Source organism: Pteropus vampyrus, unplaced genomic scaffold, assembly GCF_000151845.1.
Source record: "Pteropus vampyrus isolate Shadow unplaced genomic scaffold, Pvam_2.0 Scaffold20, whole genome shotgun sequence".
NCBI lineage: Eukaryota > Metazoa > Chordata > Mammalia > Chiroptera > Pteropodidae > Pteropus > Pteropus vampyrus.
This window is the reverse complement of record NW_011888801.1, coordinates 13393824-13410261: the sequence shown is the minus strand read 5'-3', so window position 1 is coordinate 13410261 and position 16438 is coordinate 13393824. Positions and strand designations below refer to the sequence as shown.

Below are 16438 nucleotides of genomic sequence, written 5' to 3'. Positions count from 1 at the left end.
ATCAAAGATGATCAAAATGTCTTCTACTTTTGTGGGAATTTGATCTCCCCTTCTGGGCTTCCTAGTGCTCTTTTCATACTAAGGTTAGAGATATCTGTGAAAATTTTTAGGATTTCTGTAACTGTCTCTCCTAACCAACAGCCCCTCACTCTCACCCCTACATAAAGCTTTTAGGTATGTATACTAGTGTTCCAAGACACGATGACTTTCCTAGGGCTGTGCATATTTTTAGAAACTTCTATCTCTTTTTAATGTTTGTTCTTCTTAGTTGCTTCTTGCATATTTTTTGCTGTTATTAACTTGATTTTAGTTCATATTATTTGGCTTTGGACAGAGACTTTTGAGAATGGTATTTTACTTCAAAGTTATAAAAATTTTAAAATATTCTTTTAATATTTACTTCTAGATTTATTACATTTTGGCCAGTGAACATGATGTGTACCATTTCAGATATGTGGAATCTAGACTGTCAACATGACCTAAAGGATTTTCATTTTTAAAAAAGTCCATGTTTACTATTAAATAGAATGGCTATAAATATATAACTATATAATATATGTATACATCATATTATATATAATTATATATATTTTTAGTTTTATTGGTTACATCATATAGATCTTCTCTATCCTTAGGTTTTTGTGTGTGTGTGTCTGTGTGTGTATGCATGCATGCGTGTGTGTGCATATGTGTACTTGATCTGTTTTAGAGTAAGAGGTATTTTAGACTCTTCACATCCTGTCATCTCAGACTCCAGTGACTTCCAAACATTTAGGCCCAGGGAGGGGAAATGTTTCTCTTTTTCCCATCTAAGTCTTATACACACTTACCTTGGCATAATTGTCAGTATATAACCCAATTCACATTATTAAACAGAAAACTTCTCATTCTGCTGTGTTTGTTATATTTATAGTACTCACAGTTTTCTCTAAAACAGTGGGTTTTGTGTACATAGTCATGATTTTTCCGAAACAAGGATACTTTCTTTCAAAGTGATAGACTCTTCAGCTCTGAAAAAATAAATGTTCATTAATCTTTAAGTGGCTGTGTCTTTACTTAAGAGAAAACAACAAGAACAACAATAAAATCTCCCTTCACAAACATACAAGTAAGTTACAAATGTGAATTTTTCTCTTCTTAGGTATACAAATTGTTTCTGAAAGGGAGCTAGCTCAGTTGGCTCAGGTTCGACCATTAATATTCAGTTTTCATGAGCAATCAGCCATCAAGGATTGTTTTAAAATGCTTCAGAAAAAAGTAGAATATGAAATCATCCAGGAATTTATGGTAAATATTTTTGTCTTAAAAAAGTCTATATGTGATTTCTTTTTCTACATCACTACCAGAGAGTTTTTTTCTATTTTTTAGACTGAGTACATTGTTTTTGTTTTTAAAAATTGAATTTGTTTTTTGAGGTACTAAATGTACATAGTAAAAAAGTCAAATAGCATGAAAGGTTATGAAGTGGATAGTCTCCCTTTTTTTCTCCCTTAACTTCCTAGACCCTTTCTCCACTATTAAGTTTTCCATATAGATTTACAGAAAAATTGTTGACATGTATGTACTTTACTCACTACTCTACCCTTCCCTTCCTTTTAAAACGAATTTTCCACTTAAGAAATAATTTCCAACTATATTATCAGCACATATACAGCTCTATCTCATTCTTGTTATGTGTTTCATGGTAGTTAATTATATGGATAAGACCTTCTTTTCTTTAAATAGTCCCCTGTGGTGGACATTTAGATTATTCTAGTCTTCGCTATTGTGAATAGCAATCACTCTCCTTTGTATTCCTGTGCATATGTGTGCATATTGTTTAGAACAAATCTAGAAAGACAACCAATATTTTGTGCTATCAAATTTTTGGATCTTTGCTCATTTCTTAAATGACAAATGATTCTTGTTGGTGATCTAATTGGCATTTCTTTATTTGAGAACAAAGGATTAGCTTTCCCTGTTTTTAAGCCTTTTATATTTATTTTCAAACTGCTAGCTCTAATTCCAATGTTCTAGTCATTCTTTTTCTTATCTATAACTCTACATAATGAAGATATTATCCCTTTTGCATGTTATATATGGTAAAATTTTCTACTTTGTTGTTTGTGTTACATATACATGTGTGTGCAAACATGTATTTACTGAAAAGAAATGACTAATTTTTAGTGGTCAAATATGGCAACCTTTTCTTTATAGACCTCAGGGTTTTCTGGATCTTTAGGGAATTCATCTTTCACTCTAGGATCATAAAACTTATTTTATGTTTTTCCTAAATATTTGATAATTTTTTAATGTGTATATCTTTGATCCAGCTAGAATTTAATTTTCTATAAGGTGTTTGGTATGAACCCAGCATTATATAGCCATTTTGTTGTCCCAAGATTCTCTAAAAACTTCTTTTGGGTAATGTAAAATGCCACTTTTATCATATACTGAAGTTCAACACACATTTTAATTTATTCTTAGACTTTTTCCACTGATTTGTTTATTCATATACCAGTACCAAACTCTTTAATTAGCATAGATTTATATTATTTTTTACCATCTGTTAAGACTAGTTTTTCCTCATTACTCTTTTTCTACAGAATTGTTTTGGTCCTTCCTACAGATTTTTTTCCCAGGTTAATTTTAGAATTGTTTTGCTGAAAGATTAAAAAGGTAATAATCTGATTATTTTATCCCACTGCTTAAAACTTTAATTAGCTCCTCATTCCCCATAGAAGGAGTTGTCACCACTTTTTAAAAGATGATTGGTGCCAAATTTGCCACCCAAGAGTTACTGAAGAACTTTTGAAAAGTATAGGTTCGGAGGCTTTACATACAAATATTCTAATAGAGTAGGGCTAGATACACCTCAATTTTTTTTTTTTATATGTGAAGCAAGGCCTTCCAGGTAGTTTTTGCTTTCCTTTGGGCTAAGTCATGTGCTCTGTGGTCTTGTTATACTATTCACTGTTTCCTGGAGAGGATGGGCATGCCTTCATGCCTTTATTCCTGTCCTCCTACTTGGAACGATAGCCATTTACCTCTGCTCTTCTTTCCTTTCACACACACAGACTTTCATGTGAGTAACTTCTGATGACTCAGGAAGGCCCAGTTCAAGTGCTTCTTCCTTTCTAGGAGCTTTTCTTCCCATACTTCAGGTACAATCTAGTGCTGTTATTTTTACCGGTGTCTCTGTACCTTGTTCACATATCTGCCTCTCCAACTGCTTTGTTCACTTCTTTAGGGTGAAGCCATTTTCAAATTCAGATTCACTTTTGTATTCTAATACCTAGAATAGCGCCAAGTATATACTAATGTTCAATAAATGTTTGTTGAAAAAAAAACATATATATATATACTTGGTAAAGAAAATTTTTTGAAAGGAAGAATTCTTTAATTGGTGTCCTAGCTATGATTTCTTCATGGGGCAAGGAGTAAACTGTGAGACTATTTGTATGTTTTGTTAATATGTTTATATACTTATGTTGCTGTTATTTTATTATTTTTGTCTATAAAATGATCAATTTATGGGTAGCTCCAAATATGTGAATATTCTGTATTGACTTTATTTAAAAGGAAAATTGAAAAATATTGAAGTTCAAGGGAAAAAGGATCTCTAAGAGTTTAAAGTTTTCTTATACAGTAACTTGTTGATTTATATCTCAAATTTGGGATATTTTTAAATAGTAATTTTTAAATGGGATTCTGATTTCTACACTTGTTATATAATACATTTAACATAAGGTCATGTCATATAGTGACATGAACACTAAAAAAGGCAGCTTTTTTCTTTTTCTTTTTTGTTATAGTATATACATGACTTATATTTCTTACCTTTTAAAGGATTTAGAATATAAGAATCTGACTGGTCAGTTCAACTCTGGGAATGAACCATGCAACAGAGACAAAAACAGATATCGAGATATTCTTCCATGTAAGCTGAAAATGGTTTTGATTATTTTCCTGTTAACATTTGGGAAAAGATAAAAAGTGAATTGTATAGCTTTTAGTGTTAGGCAGTTTGACCTGTGACCGTGATGAGGAGCTCTAGCAGTGGGTGGCCTGGGCATATTTTTGTATATGCTAGAACATGGTAAAGGTCAAATCTTCTATTCCAGGTATTTCTTCCAGTCACTGTCATGGGATTAATTATAGAAGTTCTTCAATCTTTTTCTTATGCTTTACTACTTCTCAGTCCATGAACCATCTAAAACAAAGTCTAATAGTCTGAGATACCAAAGTCACTTTTGGTACCCCAAGCCCTGATACTTTTTTGACCATTTTGTGACCACAAATACAGTGGGGCTATTTCTATTCTTTGTCTTGGACAATAAAGCTATCAATCTATTCTCCAACAAAAGGCTGCCCTTTGGTTGTCTTCAAAGGTCCTTACACATTACTTCCCTGTGCTGAGCGAAGCTAGTGCCAACCGGGTTACTCACAGGATTTCTCTGTGTCAGGCCATCCAAAGAGCAGAAACAAAATACAACATGGTTTTACTCTTAGCAGGAAATCTCATTCTATGCCTTACATTCCTTACAGAGTCAAAAATTTTCCAAATTACCATTTTTTCTTTCAACTTGACCTTCTTCCTTTATTATATATATCTTATATAATGCAACCATCCAGTTGTCTAAAGCAGAAAATTTTGAGTCATCTGTAATATCCAAAAGTAGTCACAAAGCCCTTTTGATTCTACCTTCTTAAACATCTAGAATCCTCTCCATTTCTAAATTCCTACTGCTGCTCTCTGTTTCTCTCCTGGTGAAATTCTTCAGCATGGCATAAATTTTACCTCTCTAGTCCCAGCTCTCCTATAGAACTTATTTCGATTTCTGGAATTCATCATTCTCTTTCTCTTGTTACCAGGCCTTTGAAACTGCGGTTCTTGCAAGAACCATCCATCCCCCCTTCTTTGCTGAGGTAATTCCTGCAATCTTTCAGAGCTAGCTCAGCCAGACCTTCCCTGTTTTCCTCAAAGCTAGGTTTGGCTTATCTTTAACAATCTACCATCTTGTGACTACCCTCTGCCAATTACTAAACTATATTTTAATTATCTATTTATGTTTCTGTTTCTTCCAGTAGACTTGAGGTGGTTATTATAACTATCAAAGTAGAACACAGTGACTGTCATCACTGAATAAATACCTTCATATTTAGTTGGTTCATTCAGTTTTAAAATAAATTTATAATTATAAAAGTAATAAAGATCTTCCTGAGATAGTTAAAATATTTTATTCTGCTACCTTCTGTAGGGGGAATATGCAGAAGTGCATTGATATATATTTCTGAAATCAGGGTGATGAACCCTTATTAAACATTTTAAGAGATAATGCCATTCAGGATGTCTTATGATTCTATACAAATCTAATGATTTTTTGTTCTATTTCTTTAAAAAAAATGCCATTAGGATTTTGATGGGGATAGCATATTTAACGAAGATGTATACTGCTTTGGGTAGTATGACCCTTTTAACTATGTCGATTCTTCCATCCATGAACACGGAGTGTCTCAATTTCTTAGTGTCTTTAATTTCTTTTAATAATGTCTTATAGTTTTCAGTATAAGTCCTTCATATGCTTCATTAAGTTTATTCCTAGGTATTCTATTCTTTTTGTTGCAATTGCAAAAGAAATTGTTTTTTTAAATTTGTTTTTCTGAAATTTCATTGTTAGTGTATAGGAACAATATGGATTATTGTAAGTTGATTTTGTATCCTGCAACTTTAATGTATTTGTTTATTGTTGCTAATAGCTTTTTAAATTTTTTATTTTATTAGTTTCAAGTATATAGTACATGGCTTAGACATTTATATAGTTTGTTTATAAAACAATCTCCCTAATTGCTCTTTCTCTCTTCTGGCTCTCCACTTAGCCTATACATTAATGCTAATAGTTTTTTTTGTAGAGTCTTTAGGGTTTTCTATCTAGAGAATCTGCAGAAAAGTAACAGTTTGACTTCTTCATTTCCAGTTTGGATACCTCTTATTTTTCTCTTGCCTGATTGCTCAAGCTAGGACTTCAACACTATACTGAACACTATATTAAATATTCTGTAGTGCACGCAGACGACCTTGTCTTGTTCCTGATCTGAGAGGGAAGGCTTTAATTTTTCACCATCACGTATCATATTAGCTGAGGTTTTGTCGTATATGGCCTTTATTTTGTTGAGGTACTTTCCTTCTATACCTATTTTATTAAGTGTTTTAATCATAAATGGATGCTGTATCTTGTCAAATGCTTTTTCTGCATCTATTGATATGATCATATGACTTTTACCTTTTATTTTGTTTATGTGGTGTATCCCATTGATTGATTTGTGTCTGTTGAACCTTCCTTGTGCCTCTGGAATGAACCCCATTTGATCATGATGTATACTCTTTTTAATGTATGGTATTTGATTTGCTAGCATTTTATTTAGCATTTTTCCATCTGTATTCATCAGAGATATTGATCTATAGTTTTCTTTTTTTTTATGTTATCCTTCTCAGGTTTTGGTATCAGGGTATCATTTTATGTTGGCCTCATAAAATGAGTTAGGAAGTATTGGCTCTTCTTCAGTTTTTTGGAAGAGCTTAAACAGAACAGATATTAAATCATGTTTGAATGTTTGGTAGAGTTCACTAGTGAAGCCATCTGGTCCTGGACATTTACTTTGGGGGGAGGTTTTTGATGATTGTTTCAATTTCCTTACTGTTGATTGGTCTATTTAGATTTTCTGCTACTTCGTGATTCAATCTAGGAAGGTTGTATATTTCCAAGAACTTGTCAGTTTCTTCTAGGTTACTGAATTTGGTGGCATGTAATCTTTCATAGTACTCTTGTATGATCCTTTGTATTTCGGTGGTCTATCTGTCCTAAGTTCTCCTCTTTCACTGCCGATTTTGTTTATTTGTGTCTATTTTCCTTAGTGAGTCTAGCCAGGAGGTTATTAATTTTATTGATCTTTTCGAAGAATCAGTTCTTTGTTGCATTAATTTTTCTATTATGTTTTTGTTCTTGGTTTCATTGAATTCTGCCTAATATTTCTTATTTCCTTCCTTCTGTTGTCTTTGAGCATCATTTTTTCTTCCTTTTCTAGTTTTTTTTAAGATGTAATGTTTGTTTATTTGAGATTTTTCTTGTTTCTTGAGATAAGCCTGTAATGAGATAAACTTTCCCCCATTACTGCTTTTGCTGTAGCCCAAAAGTTTTGACATGTTATATTTTCATTCTCATTTGTTTCTATGTATCTCTTCTTTAATTTCTTCTTTGGCCCGTTCATTCTTTAGTTGTTTAATCTCCATATATTTGTTTGTTTGTTTGTTTTTTCTGCTTTCTTTTTGCAGTTGATCTCCAGGTTCAATGTGTTGTGGTTGGAGAATATACTTGATATGATTTCAGTCTTTTTTGTTGGCTAGTTTTATGTCACAAAACACTGTCTACACAATCCTGAATAAAAAGGAAAAAAGCCAGCGGTATCACACTGACTTCACATTATGCTACAAAGTGACAATAATCAGAATGGTATGGTATTGGCAAAAACAAACAAACAAACAAACAAACAAACAAAAAACCCAAAACCAGACACACAGACCAATGAAAATAGAATTAACAGCCTGTAAATGAACCCACATATATATGGACAAATAATTTTTGACAAAAAAGCCAAAAACACAGTGGAGAAAAGACAGCCTCTTCAATAAATGGTTCTGGGAAAATTGGAAAGCCACATGCAAAAGAATGAAACTAGACTGCTGTCTGTCAACATACACCAAAATTTACTCAAAATGGATCAAAAACCTAAATATAAGAAAGACCTCAAGTAATAAATTGCAATGAACAAAACATAGTACTGAACTCATGGACCTTGGGTTCAGAGAGGATTTTATCAATTTTACCTCAAAAACAAGAGAAGTAAAAACAAAAATAAATGAATGAGACTATATCAATCTAAAGGCAAAAGGAACCATAAACATAACAAAGAGGCAACCAACTGAATGGGAGAAGATATTCGCAAACAATGCCTCTGATCAAGGGCTAATATCCAAAATATATAAAGGACTCATATGACTCAACAACAGGAAACATCTAATTAAAAATTAGGCAGAAGACCTCAACAGACACCTCTCCCAGGAAGACATACAAATGGCCAGGAGACATATGAAAAGATGCTCAACTTCACTGACTATTTGAGAAATTCAAATCAAAAGCACAATGAGATACCAACTCACACCTGTTAGAATGGCAGTCATACACAGGCTAAGCAATAACAAGTGTTGGATAGGTCTCAGGGGAAAAGGAACCCTCATACACTGTAGATGGGAACGTAAATTGGTACAGCCACTATGGTAAACATTCTGAAGTTTCCTCAAAACATTAAGAATAGAATTACCATATGACCTAGCAATTCCTCTTCTGGGTATCTACCCCCCAAATTTGAAAACATTTATCTGTAAAGATATATGCACCCCTATCTTCATTGCAGCATTATTCATAGTGGCCAAAACATGGAAACAACCAAAGTGCCCTTTGATAGATGATTGAATAAAGAAAGTGTACATATATACAATGGAATATTACTCAGTCATAATGAAAGATGAATTTGCAACGACATAGATGGATCAAGCTAAGCCAAATGTAGTCCAGGGATTTTTAGGTTTAAAGACAATCAATTTCTTGCATTTCTATAGCACTTTATCATTTATGAAGCATTTTAAAATGCATAATCTTATATAATCTTTATAAAATACCTCTAAAGTATACCAGTCTGAGACTGCTATTCAGAGTAATGTTGGCCTCATAAAATGAGTTAGGAATTGTTCTCTTCTCTTTAATTTTTAAGAAGAATTTGAGAAGGATAGATATTAATCTTTGAATGTCTGATAGATTTCACCAGTGACTCCATCTGATCCTGGACTTTTATTTTTTGGGAGATTTTTGATTACTGTTTCAATATCTTTACTAGTGATCAATCTGTTTCAGTCTTTCAATGTTTCATGGTTCAATTTAGGAAGATTGTATATTTCCATTTCTTCTCAGTTCTCAAGTTTGGCAGTGTATAGCTTTCATAGTATTTTTGCATAAACCTTTGTATTTTTTTATAGTATAAACCTTTGTATTTTTTTATAGTATTTTTGTATAAACCTTTGTATTTCTGTAGTGTCTGTTGTAACTTCTCTTTCATTTCTGATTTTATTTATTTGAGTCTTCTCTCTTATCTCTTTAGTGAGTCTAGCCAGAGTTTGTTCATTTTATTAATCTTTTCAAAGGGCTAGCTTTTTGTTTTATAATTTTTTATTGTATTTTTGTCCTCTACTTATATTTATGTTTGCTCTAATTTTTATTAGTTTCTTCCTTCTACAGATTTAGGACTTCATTTTTCTTTTTTTAGCTTTTAAAGTGTTATTTTGGATTATTTATTTGAAATTTTTCTTGTTTCTTGAATTAAGCCTATAATGCTATTAACGTCCTTCTTAGTACCACTTTTGCTACATCCCCAAAATTTTGGTATGTTCTATTTTCACTTTCATTTGCTAGATTTATATTTTGATCTCTTACTTTTTCTTTGATCCAGTAGTTGTTCAGTAGCATGTTGTTTAATATCCACATATTTGTAGATTTTCCACCTTTCTTCTTGTAGTTAACTTCCAGGTTCATATTGCTATGGTCGGAAAATGTATTTGGTATGATTTCAGTCTTTTAAAATTTAGTAAGACCAGTTTTATGCCCTAACATATAGTATATTCTTGAGATGGTTTTGTGTGCACTTGAAAAGAATTTATATTCTGTCATTTTGAGATAGAAAGTTCTAAAACATCAATTATGTCTATATGATCTAATATGTCATTTAAGGCCAATATTTCCTTATTTCCTTATTGACTTGTCCAGGATCGGATGGAGTCACTGATGAATTCTATCAGACATTCAAAGATTAATACCTAATTCCTTATTGACAGAAATCTATCCATTTCTGTCAATGGGATGTTTAGGCCCCCTATTATAATTGTATTTTTGTCAGTTTCTCCCTTTAGGTCTGTTAGTAATTACTTTATATATTTTGATGCTCCCAGTTTGGGTGCACATATATTGATGTATTATATCTTCTTGATGAATTGTCTCATTTATCATTATAAAATATCTATCTTTATATATTATTAACTTTTTTTTATCTTGAAATATTTTTTGTCTAATGTAAGTATGACTATACCCACTTTTCTCTGGATGACATTTTCTTGGAGTATCATCTTTCACCCCTTTACTTTGAATCTATGTTTGCCTTTGGAGCTGAGATGGGTGTCCTATAGGCAACATGGAGTTATGTCTTGTTTTTTCATCCATTCCACTGGTCTATGCCTCTTGATTGGTGAGTTCAGTCCATTTACATTTAAAGGAATTAGTGACATATGACTACTTACTACAGCCATTTTATCTCTTGTTTTCTGGTTGCTTTGTATCGCCACTGTTTCTTTTCTGTTGTGTTTCTGTCTGCTATTTTAGTTTTGTGATTTTCTATGATTTTTTTCTCCATTTCCTTTTTGTTTTATGTTACATGTCTCAGCTCTGGATTTTTGTTTTATGGTTATCATTAGGTTTATGTAAAAAATATTTTACATACAGTAGTCCTTTTTCTTCTGATTATGTTTTATCTTCATTCACCTGTGCAAGGTCAGTCTTTTTTCTCATTTCCTTTTATATCTTTGTTGTCACAAGTAATCCCTTTTAATGCTGTGCATTTTTCCAAATTGCAGAAGTTATAGTCTTTTTTAAAAATTATTTTTCCTTTTAACTTTTATGTTATAGTTAAGTGTTTAATACCTTATTCTGAAATAAAGTTTCATTTTTCTGCTTCTGTCTGTCTGGTTGTCATCTTACTCAGAGTTTTGTATACTTTTGTCTTTTTGGTTCATATGGAAGAGCTCCTTTGAACATTTCTTATAATGCAGGCCTTGTGGTGGTAGAATTCCTCAGCTTTCGTTTGTCTGGAAAAGCTTTTATTTTTCCTTCATATCTAAAAAATAACTTTGCTGGATATATTATTCTTGGCTAGTAGTTTCTCTCTTTCAATATTTTTAATATTCTACTCTCTCCCAGTTGTAGAATTTCTACTGAAAAGTATGATGATAATCTAATGGAGTTTCCTTTGTATGTTATAGTCTCCCCCAATTCCCCTGCCGCTGGCTGCCTTGAGTATTCTTTCTTTGTCATTAATTTTTGATGGTTTTAATATAATGTGTCTTGGAGAAGGTCTTTTTGAATTGGGATCATTGGGTGTTCTGTTAGCTTCTTGTATTTGAGGCTCTAGTTCTTTTTATAAGTTTGAGAAGTTCTCACTGATTGGTTTGAATAGGCTCTCTGATCCCTCCTCTTCTCCTTCTGGCATACCCATTATCTTTATGTTGTTCGTTGTAATAGAGTCAGATACTTCTCGTAGAGGTTTTGTTTGTTTGTTTGTTTGTTTTTAACTCAGTCTCTGTCTTCTTCCTCCTGGGTCATTTCTATGTTTCTATCTTTGAGCTCACTAATTCTCTCTTTCATTTGGTCTGCTGTTTTAAATGCTCTCCAATGTATTCTTCGTTTCATTTATTGAGTTTGTTAGCTCCAGAACTTTTGTTTGGTTCTTTTTATAGTTATATGCTCTTTGGTAAAGTACTCCTTTTGTTTATTAATTTTTATACTGAGCTCATTGAACTTCTTTTATGAGTTCTCTTGTACTTCACCTTTATAACTGCATTTTTAAATTCTGTCATTTAAGTCACAGTCTTCTATAACTTTGAATTTGATTTCTGGAGACTTTTCATTTTTTCCTCCCATGTTATGTGCTCCCATGTTATGTTGGTTGTTCATGTTGGTTTTTTCCTCCCATGTTATGTGCTCCCATGTTATGTTGGTTGTTCATGGTACCTGATGAATTTGTTTCTCTGCCTGGGGATTTGAGATAGTGACCTCTTTTCTTCTTTAGATACTCTTGATTTCAACAATTCAGCAGGTTGATATGTAGGGTGCTTTCTTTTGTTTTCCAGAAGATGATGTTATAACACAAGTTTTGTTTTCATCTACTGGCCCTATTTGCACCTCTGGGATTGCAGTGGAACTGCATCACGTCAGTTAAGGGAAATGCTGTGTATCCGCTGGGATGGTGGATGTCCCTTGTGTGACCAGCTCACCTTGGTTATGGGGCAATACTACTGAGGTGCGGGTATGTAGTGGATAGTGAAGAACCAGTTTTATGAGCTACCGGTGCTACTTCCTTTTTACTAATGATCACTGGCCCTGCTGTTTTTGGAGGCGTCTCCACTGCCTCTACTGAGGTCTACCAGGATGAGTAGGTCTGGGAAGTGGGCTTCTCAGCTTTCTTTACTGGGCTCTTTCAGGATGGGTGAGGCTATGGAAGCAAGTTTACCTATGGCTCTGCCCCCCTAGTAATGACTGTCTGAAATGCACTATAGTTTTAAGCTTCCCAGTCACCTGTACTGGGGGTCCGCTGTGATACAGAGAAGGGTAGAGAGAGGCCTTTTCTCAGGGGACTACTGCTTCTGCCCATCTTAAACTCTAGGCTCTACTGTGAGTACTGTAACCCGATTCCTCCATTGCTGCTGCTACTGGAGCTGTGGTGGGTTCTGAACTACAGCAAATATCCCTGTCCTTCCTCCTGTCCCACTGCCCTGCTCGTTTAAATCTGCCCACCTTAAGATATTCTGATGGATGGATCTTTCAGGCATATTTTAATTAATTAATTTATTTTTAATTATTTAATGTCACCACATATTTGAACACTTTTACCCCATCTACCTCCCTCAAACCCCCTCCCTTCTACTCACTGGTAACTACTTGTTTACTGTCCATGTCCATGAGTCTCTGTTTGTGTGTCACATTCGTTTATTGCTTTTAGGTTTATATCCCACATATAAGTGATAGCATGTAGTTTTCAACTTTTTCTGCCTGGTTTATTTCACTTAGAATTATTATCTCGAGGTCCATCCATGTTGTTGCAAATGGCAGTATTTCACCTCTTCTTATGGCTGAGTAATATTCCATTGTATATATGTACCACAGCTTCTTTAGCCAATCATCTATCGTAGGACACTTCGGTGGCTTCCATGTCCTGAACACTGTGAATAGTGCTGCAATGAACATCAGTGTGCAAATATCTTTTCAGATATGGGTTTTCAAGTTTTTGGGGTAAATATCTAGTAGAGGGATTGCTAGATTCTTAGTTTTTTGAGGCACCTCCATACTATTTTCCATAGTGGCTGTATCAATTTGCAGTCCCACCAGCACTGTATGAGAGTTCCTTTTTCTCCGCATCCTCTCCAACATTTGTTATTACTTGTCCTGTTGATTATAGCTATTCTAAAAGGTGTGAGATGGTATCTCATTGTGGTTTTGATTTACATTTCCCTAATAGCTAGCGATGTTGAGCATCTTTTCAAATATTTGTTGGTCATTTGTATGTCCGCTAGGGAGAAGTGTCTGTTCAGGTCCTCTGCCCAGTTTTTGATTGGATCATATGTTTTTTGCGGTTATTGAGCTGTATGAGTTCTTTGTATACTTTGGATATTAGGCCCTTATCTGAGGTGTTGATAGTTTCTTTTGCTGTGTATAAGCTTTTTAGTTTGATGTAGTCCCATTCATTTATTTTTGCTTTTACTTCCCTTGCCTTTGAGGTCAAATTCATAAAATCCTCTTTAAGTCTAAGGTCCTTGGGTTAGTTTCTACGATTTCTTCTATGCATTTTATTGTTTCAGGTCTTATTTTCAGGTCTTGAATCCATTTTGAGTTAATTTTGGTGTGCGGTGACAGACAACAGTCTAGTTTCATTCTTTTGCAGGTGGCTTCCCAGTTTTCCCAGCACCATTTATCGAAGAGGCTTTCCTTTCTCCACGGTATGTTTTTGGCTTTTTTTGTCAAAAATTATTTGCCCATATAAATATGGGTTTACTTCTGGACTCTTGATTCCATTCCACTGGTCATTGTGTCTGTTTTTCTGCCAATACCATGCTGTTTTCATTATTGTCACTTTGTAGTATAATTTTGAAGTCAGGCACAGTGATGCCTCCAGGCTCTTTCTTTTTTCTCAGGATGGCTTTGGCAATTCGGGTCTTTTGGGCTTCCATACAAATCTTGTGATTTTTTGTTCTATTTCTTTAAAAAATGCCGATGGGATTTTGATGGAGATTGCATTAAATATGTCTAATGCTTTAGGTAATATGGTCATTTTAACTATGTTGATTCTTTCAATCCAAGAACACAGAATATCTTTCCATTTCTTTGTATCTTCTTTGATTTCTTTTAATAAGGTCTTGTAGTTTTCATTATATAGGTCCTTCACATGTTTTGTTAAATTTATTCCTAGGTATTTTATTGTTTTTGTTGCAATTGCAAAAGAAATTATTTTTTTCTGCTTCTTTTTCTGACACTTCATTATTAGAGTATAGGAACTTTATGGATTTTTGAACATTGATTTTGTATCTAGAAACTTTACTGTATTTACTTATTGTTTCTAGTAGTGTTCCTGTGGAGTCTTTAGGGTTTTCAATATAGAGAATTGTGTCATCCGCAAATAGTGACAGTTTGACTTCTTCGTTTCCTATTTGGATGCCTTTTATATCTTTCTCTTGCCTGATTGCATTCACTAGGACCTCCAATGTTATATTGAAGAAGAGTGTCGACAGTGGACAGCCTTGCTTTGTTGCTGATCTTAGAGAGAAGGTTTTTAATTTTTCATCACTAAATATAATGTTAGCTGACCATTTGTCATATATGGCTTTTATTATGTTAAGATACTTTTCTTCTTTACCAATTTTGTTAAGTATTTTGATCATAAATGGATGCTGTACCTTATCGAAGGCTTTTTCTGCATCTATTGATATGATCATATGATTTTTATTTTTTATTTTGTTTATGCGGTGTATCACATTAATCGATTTGCATATGTTGAACCATCCTTGTGTTCTGGGATGAAGCCCACTTGATCGTGGTATACAATCTTTTTATTATGTTGCTATATTCGGTTCGCTAATATCTTATTTAAGATTTTTGCATCTGTGTTTATGAAAGCTATTGGTCTGCAACTTTCTTTTTTTGTGTTATATTTACCAGGTTTTGGTATCAGGGTAATATTGACCTCATAAAATGAGTTGAGAAATATTGCCTTCTCTTTGATTTTTTGGAAGAGCTTGAGGAGAACAGATATTAAATCTTCTTTGAATATTTGGTAGAATTCAGTGGTGAAACTATCTGGTCCTGGATTTTTACTTTTTCATAGGTTTTTGATGATTGTTTCAATTTCCATACTGCTGATTGGTCTATTTAGATTTTTCAGTTCTTCTTGATTCAGTCTAGGAAGATTGTATTTTTCTAAGTACTGGTTCATTTCTTCTAGGTTATTAAATTTGGTCTTATTTACTTTTTCATAGTATTTTGGTATGATCCTTTGTATTTCTGTGATGTCAGTCGTAATTTCCCCTCTTTTATCCCTGATTTTGTTTATTTGTGTCCTTTCTCTTTTTTCTTTAGTGAGACTAGCCAGAAGTTTGTCAATTTTATTAACTTTCTCAAAGAACCATCTCTTTCTTGCATTTATTTTTTTCTATTTTTTTTTCAATTTCATTTATTTCTCTTCTAATTTTGATTATTTCTTTCCTTCTCCTGACTTTAGGCCCTGTTTATTCTTCTTTTTCTAGTTTTTTAAGATGTAGCATAAGGTTGTTTATTTGGGCTCGTTCTTGTTTTTGGAGATAGGCCTATAATGATATAACATTGGAGGTCCTCTTATGACCACTTTTGCCATGTCCCCAAAGTTTCAATATGTTGTACTATCATTATTATTCATTTCTGTGTATCTCTTGTTCTCTCTTTTTATTTCTTCTGTGACAGTAGCATATTGTTTAATCTCCATGTATTTGTGGTTCTTCCTGATTTCTTTTTACAGCTGATTTTCAGCTTCAAAGCATTATGATCAAAGAATATGGTTGGCATGATTTCAACCCTCATATTTGTTGAGGCTATCTCTGTGTCCCAGTCTGTGGTCAATCCTTGAGAATGTTCCAAGTGCATTAGAGATGAATGTATAAGCGTCTGTTTTGGGATGAAAAGCTCTGTAAATACCAACTATGTCCAGTTGGTCTAATGCGTCATTTAAGGATGTTATTACTTTATTGATTTTCTGTTTCGATGCTCTGCCTATATCTGACAATGGGGTATTTAGGTCCCCTAGTATAATAATGTTTTGGTCTGTTTCTTCCTTAAGTTTTATTAGTAATTGCTTTACATAATTTGGGGCTCCCTGATTGGGAGCATAGATATTAATAAGTGTTATGTCTTCTTGGTGCATGATTCCTTTTATCATTATGAAGTGTCCCTCAGTATCTTTCTTTGTCTTTTAATTTTGAAGTCTATGTCGTCTGATATCAGTACCGCTACTCCCACTTTTCTCTGAATGCCATTTGCTTGAAATATCATTTTCCACCCTG

The 16438-nt window shown here is 33.4% G+C and overlaps 1 protein-coding gene across 3 annotated transcripts in view; it reads left to right on the top strand.

Moving 5' to 3' along the window:
* PTPN20 (protein tyrosine phosphatase, non-receptor type 20) overlaps positions 1 to 16438 on the top strand; it is a 50881-nt gene that overhangs the window by 21995 nt on the left and 12448 nt on the right. For 2 of the 3 annotated variants that reach the window (XM_011355381.1, XM_023527882.1), the window contains 2 exons: positions 1142 to 1287; positions 3829 to 3919. In XM_011355381.1, the coding sequence (XP_011353683.1) occupies positions 1142 to 1287; positions 3829 to 3919 (237 nt within the window). The remainder of the gene's footprint in view (positions 1 to 1141; positions 1288 to 3828; positions 3920 to 16438) is intronic. The other variant, XM_023527883.1, reaches the window with a different exon arrangement.